This window comes from Rhinichthys klamathensis, unplaced genomic scaffold, assembly GCF_029890125.1.
Source record: "Rhinichthys klamathensis goyatoka isolate OS25496 unplaced genomic scaffold, OSU_Roscu_1.1 h1tg000278l_1, whole genome shotgun sequence".
NCBI classification, from domain to species: domain Eukaryota; kingdom Metazoa; phylum Chordata; class Actinopteri; order Cypriniformes; family Leuciscidae; genus Rhinichthys; species Rhinichthys klamathensis.
Genome location: NW_026606797.1, coordinates 452,501 through 461,181, shown reverse-complemented (window position 1 = coordinate 461,181; position 8,681 = coordinate 452,501). Strand labels below are relative to the sequence as shown.

Below are 8,681 nucleotides of genomic sequence, written 5' to 3'. Positions count from 1 at the left end.
GTGTGTTTAACACAGTCAGGTTCAAATGTGGCAGTGGCGTAGCCACGAGGGATTTCTGATTTCTTAAAAAAAAAACTTTAGGAGGCAAAATATATTTTTACCGATTATGTGAATTACACTGCGCAAACCAAAGTAGGCTACTACCCAGCGAATGAAGAAGGGTTGGCGCTCAGTCTCCACAGTACATAAAATATTAATTTTGTTTTATTTTATTTTTCGGGTTTGCATTTATGAGGAAAAAACAATGTTATGGATGTGTTCTCCGTTACGGACGTGAGCGCTCTGAAAGCGGCATAAAAAATGCTTTAAAACTTTCACAGAGACATCAAACAGAAAACACAAAACCTTTCTTTAACCTGAATTTCGTTTTGCATTAATTGTATCTTAATTTGAATCAATGTTTCATCAACCAATTGCCTGGGTTTAATAAATAAGAATAGCAGACGATAGATAAGAAACGGAGGCGCCGGCCTGTGAACTGGATCTCGTCTCATAAATGAACCGAAACTCAGTGTATAAGGTAGCCTACTTGCCTCTCACAGACATGTCTACTTTTAAACAGAAAAATTCAAAACGAAAGAAAACAGACTACAGACTGCTCTCTGCTTATGTAATCCGTATGAAATGTGCATTTCTCTCTGGCGCGTTCACTACTGAAGATCGCGAGTCAGCATCGTCAACTTCATCTAGCCGACACTGACAAAGAAAACACTTGTTTATTAACAAGTGTTTATTAATAAACAATTAAAATATCTCCTTGCTATATTTTACATATTCATAATCATTCCTTTTGCCGGTTCTTTGTGACAGCTTTTAGGTGCTTTATTGGCAGCGCCACCCTTACATGTGGTGTGTGTGTGTGTGTGTGTGTGTTGTCCCCGCATTTAAAGATGGGACCCCCCAAAAATTAAATTAAATAAAGCAACATGGTAAAAAGATGAAAATGACTTGATTTTACTTTCAATTCCTTTTACATTCTCCAAGGTATTAACATTAACATTTTTCATAACTCCATGTAGGATGTTTCTGTGCATAAATGTAAGCACTGTGGCAGTAGATTAGTAATGCAATATTTAGAAAATCTACTCTTGTACTCTTGATACTCAAGTACTTTTAAAAACAAGTACTTTAGTACTTTTACTTAAGTAGACATCTGACTGTAGTACTTTTACTTGTACTTGAGTAAAATTTAGCAAGGGGTATCTGTACTTTTACTCAAGTAACAAAGCTCTGTACTCTATCCGCCTCTGGTATCACGTCAGTATTTATGACGGTTATTCTTTATTTTCTGATCTCATTTAGGTTTTAACAGTATCATAAAAGCTATGTACATGTTTAGGATTTCATTTTATTCAGTACAACCCAATTGTTAGCATTAATATACAGAACAGAATCTGTCAAAGAATAAACCGGTGACCAGATTAATTAAAAAACGGGGACAATACATTTTTTTGTAAGTTTTTGTTTTTTAATTGTGGGTTCCATATACTTTTGTTATAATAATTATGTTTAAACTGACTTTTATGTCTAAAATGGTTAAACTGACCTTAACTGGTTTTAATCAAATTAATTTAAAAAAAAAGTCACACTAGAAAAAATAGTAACCATCACCAACACATTAAAACTATTATAACAAAATCACGAATACGAAAATCAAACAAAATAAATATAACAAGATAAAAAAATATGTAATAGCATTTCACTCACATTTTCACAACCGAATACAGTATACAGTAATCATAATATCAGGTTTATGCTTCTGTAAATGGACTTATTATCCATAGTTAATTATCATTCGGAGCAGAGTATGTGCTTTCTGCAAATGTAATTGGTGAAATTGTAATTGTTTAGTTGATTTTTTAAAATACATATCGGTGTGTTGAGACAGCAACATAAATGATAACAAAAAATCATAATAAAATGACGAAGTAAAAAGAAAAAACTATTTATTGATACAGACAAAAAGAGACACAGTTTGTCATTCTGGAGTCCATCTATTAACCCTAAAGCCGCTGAATTCTTCAGTCCCGGTTTAACGGCTGTTTCAGATCGAAGATGCCGGTTCCTCCTTTCACAACCTTCCCTGCAACCAAGCAAGCCGAGGGCGATCGCAGTTTATCACAGGAGCCTGCAACACAACACAACACAACACAACACAACACACAATAATTATTAGGAGTATGAAATCCAGAACCAGCAGATTGAAGAACACCACACTGTAATGAACCCGTAACACACTAATGAACCCGTAACACACTGTAATGAACCCGTAACACACTGTAATGAACCCGTAACACACTAATGAACCCGTAACACACTGTAATGAACCCGTAACACACTAATGAACCCGTAACACACTAATGAACCCGTAACACACTAATGAACCCGTAACACACTAATGAACCCGTAACACACTGTAATGAACCCGTAACACACTAATGAACCCGTAACACACTGTAATGAACCCGTAACACACTAATGAACCCGTAACACACTGTAATGAACCCGTAACACACTAATGAACCCGTAACACACTAATGAACCCGTAACACACTAATGAACCCGTAACACACTAATGAACCCGTAACACACTAATGAACCCGTAACACACTAATGAACCCGTAACACACTGTAATGAACCCGTAACACACTAATGAACCCGTAACACACTGTAATGAACCCGTAACACACGAGGGCATCGCCACCCCCCCCACAGGTGATCAGCAGACTGTGATGTGTGTGTGATGGTGAGGGCATCGCTACCCCCCCACAGGTGATCAGCAGACTGTGATGTGTGTGTGATGGTGAGGGCATCGCCACCCCCCCACAGGTGATCAGCAGACTGTGATGTGTGTGTGATGGTGAATGCATCGCCACCCCCCCCCCCCACAGGTGATCAGCAGACTGTGATGCGTGTGTGATGGTGAGGGCATCGCCACCCCCCCACAGGTGATCAGCAGACTGTGATGTGTGTGTGATGGTGAATGCATCGCTACCCCCCCACAGGTGATCAGCAGACTGTGATGTGTGTGTGATGGTGAATGCATCGCTACCCCCCCACAGGTGATCAGCAGACTGTGATGTGTGTGTGATGGTGAATGCATCGCCACCCCCCCCCACAGGTGATCAGCAGACTGTGATGTGTGTGTGATGGTGAATGCATCGCCACCCCCCCCCCACAGGTGATTAGCAGACTGTGATGTGTGTGTGATGGTGAGGGCATCGCCACCCCCCCACAGGTGATCAGCAGACTGTGATGTGTGTTTGATGGTGAGGGCATCGCCACCCCCCCACAGGTGATCAGCAGACTGTGATGCGTGTGTGATGGTGAATGCATCGCCACCCCCCCCCACAGGTGATCAGCAGACTGTGATGTGTGTGTGATGGTGAATGCATCGCCACCCCCCCCCCCACAGGTGATTAGCAGACTGTGATGTGTGTGTGATGGTGAGGGCATCGCTACCCCCCCACAGGTGATCAGCAGACTGTGATGTGTGTGTGATGGTGAGGGCATCGCCACCCCCCCACAGGTGATCAGCAGACTGTGATGTGTGTGTGATGGTGAATGCATCGCCACCCCCCCCCACAGGTGATCAGCAGACTGTGATGTGTGTGTGATGGTGAGGGCATCGCCACCCCCCCCACAGGTGATCAGCAGACTGTGATGTGTGTGTGATGGTGAGGGCATCGCCACCCCCCCACAGGTGATCAGCAGACTGTGATGCGTGTGTGATGGTGAATGCATCGCCACCCCCCCCCACAGGTGATCAGCAGACTGTGATGTGTGTGTGATGGTGAGGGCATCGCCACCCCCCCCCACAGGTGATCAGCAGACTGTGATGTGTGTGTGATGGTGAGGGCATCGCTACCCCCCCACAGGTGATCAGCAGACTGTGATGTGTGTGTGATGGTGAGGGCATCGCCACCCCCCCCACAGGTGATCAGCAGACTGTGATGTGTGTGTGATGGTGAATGCATCGCCACCCCCCCCCCACAGGTGATCAGCAGACTGTGATGTGTGTGTGATGGTGAGGGCATCGCCACCCCCCCCACAGGTGATCAGCAGACTGTGATGTGTGTGTGATGGTGAGGGCATCGCCACCCCCCCACAGGTGATCAGCAGACTGTGATGTGTGTGTGATGGTGAGGGCATCGCCACCCCCCCCCCCCCACAGGTGATCAGCAGACTGTGATGTGTGTGTGATGGTGAGGGCATCGCCACCCCCCCACAGGTGATCAGCAGACTGTGATGCGTGTGTGATGGTGAATGCATCGCCACCCCCCCCCCACAGGTGATCAGCAGACTGTGATGCGTGTGTGATGGTGAATGCATCGCCACCCCCCCCCACAGGTGATCAGCAGACTGTGATGTGTGTGTGATGGTGAGGGCATCGCCACCCCCCCACAGGTGATCAGCAGACTGTGATGTGTGTGTGATGGTGAGGGCATCGCCACCCCCCCCACAGGTGATCAGCAGACTGTGATGTGTGTGTGATGGTGAGGGCATCGCCACCCCCCCCACAGGTGATCAGCAGACTGTGATGCGTGTGTGATGGTGAATGCATCGCCACCCCCCCACGGGTGATCAGCAGACTGTGATGCGTGTGTGATGGTGAATGCATCGCCACACCCCCCACGGGTGATCAGCAGACTGTGATGCGTGTGTGATGGTGAATGCATCGCCACACCCCCCACAGGTGATCAGCAGACTGTGATGCGTGTGTGATGGTGAATGCATCGCCACCCCCCCACAGGTGATCAGCAGACTGTGATGTGTGTGTGATGGTGAGGGCATCGCCACCCCCCCACAGGTGATCAGCAGACTGTGATGTGTGTGTGATGGTGAGGGCATCGCCACCCCCCCCACAGGTGATCAGCAGACTGTGATGCGTGTGTGATGGTGAATGCATCGCCACACCCCCCACAGGTGATCAGCAGACTGTGATGCGTGTGTGATGGTGAGGGCATCGCCACCCCCCCACAGGTGATCAGCAGACTGTGATGTGTGTGTGATGGTGAGGGCATCGCCACCCCCCCCACAGGTGATCAGCAGACTGTGATGTGTGTGTGATGGTGAGGGCATCGCCACCCCCCCCACAGGTGATCAGCAGACTGTGATGCGTGTGTGATGGTGAATGCATCGCCACACCCCCCACGGGTGATCAGCAGACTGTGATGCGTGTGTGATGGTGAATGCATCGCCACCCCCCCACAGGTGATCAGCAGACTGTGATGCGTGTGTGATGGTGAATGCATCGCCACACCCCCCACAGGTGATCAGCAGACTGTGATGCGTGTGTGATGGTGAATGCATCGCCACCCCCCCACAGGTGATCAGCAGACTGTGATGCGTGTGTGATGGTGAATGCATCGCCACCCCCCCACAGGTGATCAGCAGACTGTGATGCGTGTGTGATGGTGAATGCATCGCCACCCCCCCACAGGTGATCAGCAGACTGTGATGCGTGTGTGATGGTGAATGCATCGCCACCCCCCCACAGGTGATCAGCAGACTGTGATGCGTGTGTGATGGTGAATGCATCGCCACCCCCCCACAGGTGATCAGCAGACTGTGATGCGTGTGTGATGGTGAATGCATCGCCACCCCCCCACAGGTGATCAGCAGACTGTGATGCGTGTGTGATGGTGAATGCATCGCCACCCCCCCACAGGTGATCAGCAGACTGTGATGCGTGTGTGATGGTGAATGCATCGCCACACCCCCCACAGGTGATCAGCAGACTGTGATGCGTGTGTGATGGTGAATGCATCGCCACCCCCCCCCCCCACAGGTGATCAGCAGACTGTGATGTGTGTGTGATGGTGAGGGCATCGCCACCCCCCCACAGGTGATCAGCAGACTGTGATGTGTGTGTGATGGTGAATGCATCGCTACCCCCCCACAGGTGATCAGCAGACTGTGATGTGTGTGTGATGGTGAGGGCATCGCCACCCCCCCCCCCACAGGTGATCAGCAGACTGTGATGTGTGTGTGATGATGAGGGCATCGCCACCCCCCCCACAGGCGATCAGCAGACCGTACCCAGCATGGTGGCCTGCTTGAGGAAGCGGTAGGAGGACTCGAAGGTCATCTGCTGCAGCGGAGAGCTGCTGGAGCGGATGCCGAAGCGGTTCAGGGGCTGGTACACGCCCTCAAAACACATGTACTCGGCCACCAGAGAGAGGTGCCGCGGGTCCACCTCGATCCCTGAGGACACACACACACACACAGTGTCAGCAGGGCTGGGAAACACTCAAACATTCATTTTCCCAGTGTCCAAAATATGGAGAGATTGCTCTGGTCTTCGTCAACAACACACGCTTGCGCCCCCTGCTGGCGAGCTCGACTAACAGCAGTTGGAGATTATGCTCGGTTATCTACTGCTTTTCCTGCAGTTCCTGGATGTCAATGTTGAATTTACTGTTGAATATGAACCACTGAATTTTTGGAAGCGAATTTGCAAAGCGAAATAAAATGTACCGAAAATTGCCTGTTGAATATTCTATGTTGTATTTTTAAACAGTTTGAATATTTTGGAAGTGAAACATGTTAGGTGAAAATAAATTATAGAATTTTTAATAATGAAAATGTGTTTGAAATGTTTTGAATTGAAATATTCACAGCTTAAATATTTAACAATGTTGAATTTCAGCCCATAAAAATGCGAGCCCTAAAAATACAATGCATTAAAATGTAAGCAGGGTTAAAGCAATGCATATTTTTTTCAAGTAGTGCAATTCAACAGGCCTTTTGTTTCAAAAACATTTGGCATTATTTTATTTCCATATTAAAGAATGCTAATCAAGAAGAATCGATTTTCTATTCCTAATCCTACTAACTAGCCTATAAAAAATATTTAATTCATGCTTTGTGAATTAATAAATGTATTACTATAGGGCTATGTGAAATATATTTGTCATTTTTTGATATTGACGATTATCGTCTGGAAACTGTTAATCGACATTGCGATACATCGTCGATATACTCTCGTCACTCACTCACTCACTCACTCACTCACTCACTCACTCACTCACTCACTCACTCACTCACTCACTCTCACACTCATTCACTCTAAAACTCACTCACTCACACTCACTCTCACACACTCACTCACTCACTCTCACACTCACTCACTCACTCACTCACTCACTCACTCACTCACACTCTCACACTCATTCACACTCACTCACTCACTCTCACACGCATTCACACTCACTTACTCACTCTCTCACTCTCACTCTCACACTCATTCACTCTAAAACTCACTCACTCACTCACTCACTCTCACACTCATTCACTCTAAAACTCACTCACTCACTCACACACTCACTCACTCACTCTCACACTCACTCTCACACTCACTCACTCACTCTCACACTCACTCTCACACTCACTCTCACACTCACTCACTCACTCACTCACACTCACACTCTCACACACTAACTCTCACACTAACTCTCACACTCTCACACTAACTCTCTCACTCTCACTCTCACTCTCACTTTCACTCTCACACTCACTCTCACACTCACTCTCACACTCACTCTCACACTCACTCTCACACTCACTCTCACACTCACACTCACACTCACACTCACACAATCACTCTCACAATCACTCTCACACTCAGTCACTCACTCACACTCTCACTCACACTCTCACACTCACTCACTCACTCACTCACTCACTCACTCACTCACTCACTCACTCTCACACTCATTCACTCTAAAACTCACTCACTCACACTCACTCTCACACACTCACTCACTCACTCTCACACTCACTCACTCACTCACTCACTCTCACACTCACTCTCACACTCACTCTCACACTCACTCTCACACTCACTCTCACTCACACTCACTCACTCACTCACACTCACACTCTCACACACTCTCACACTAACTCTCACACTCTCACTCTCACACTAACTCTCACACTCTCACACTAACTCTCTCACTCTCACTCTCACTTTCACTCTCACACTCACTCTCACACTCACTCTCACACTCACTCTCACACTCACTCTCACACTCACACTCACTCTCACTCTCACACTCACTCTCACACTCACACTCACACTCACACAATCACTCTCACAATCACTCTCACACTCAGTCACTCACTCACACACACTTTATTACCATAGACAGCGAAGACATCTTTGATCTCCTTCTCGATGACTCGCAGGGCCACCTCGATGCCGTATGTGTTGGCTATAGCATGGACCTCGTTGGAGTATAACCGGTTCAAGTCCAGGATCTAGAACAGCAGAACGGGTCGCATTACATGCCATTATGGCTCTAGAACATATTCACAGAAGTACACACCGCCGTTCAAAATTTTTGGATCGGTAAGATTTTTCTGAAGGATCATGTGACACTGAACACTGGAGTAATGATGCTGAAAATTCAGCTTTGATTGCAGGAATAAATTACACTTTACTATATATTCAGATAGAAAACAGCTGATTTACATTAGAATAATATTCAACAATATTATTTTTTTTAATCAAATAAATGCAGCTTTGGTGAGCAGAAGAGACTTCTTTTAAAAACACTAAAAATCTACCCGACCCCGAACTTTGGAAGTGTTAAGGTGTGTGGACAGTAAGGGCCAGTAAGAGTGTTGAGGTGTGTGGACAGTAAGGGCCAGTAAGAGTGTTGAGGTGTGTGGACAG

General features: G+C 46.9%; 1 protein-coding gene across 1 annotated transcript in view; it reads right to left on the bottom strand.

The window, feature by feature from the left end:
* Positions 1-1,931: 1,931 nt before the first annotated feature.
* polr1a (RNA polymerase I subunit A) overlaps positions 1,932-8,681 on the bottom strand; it is a 74,244-nt gene continuing 67,494 nt past the window's right edge. The window contains exons 32-34 of the mRNA XM_056268960.1: positions 8,146-8,263; positions 6,044-6,208; positions 1,932-2,128 (exon numbers count right to left, since the gene is read on the bottom strand). Coding sequence (XP_056124935.1) covers positions 2,022-2,128; positions 6,044-6,208; positions 8,146-8,263 — 390 coding nt within the window. The 3' untranslated portion in view covers positions 1,932-2,021. The remainder of the gene's footprint in view (positions 2,129-6,043; positions 6,209-8,145; positions 8,264-8,681) is intronic.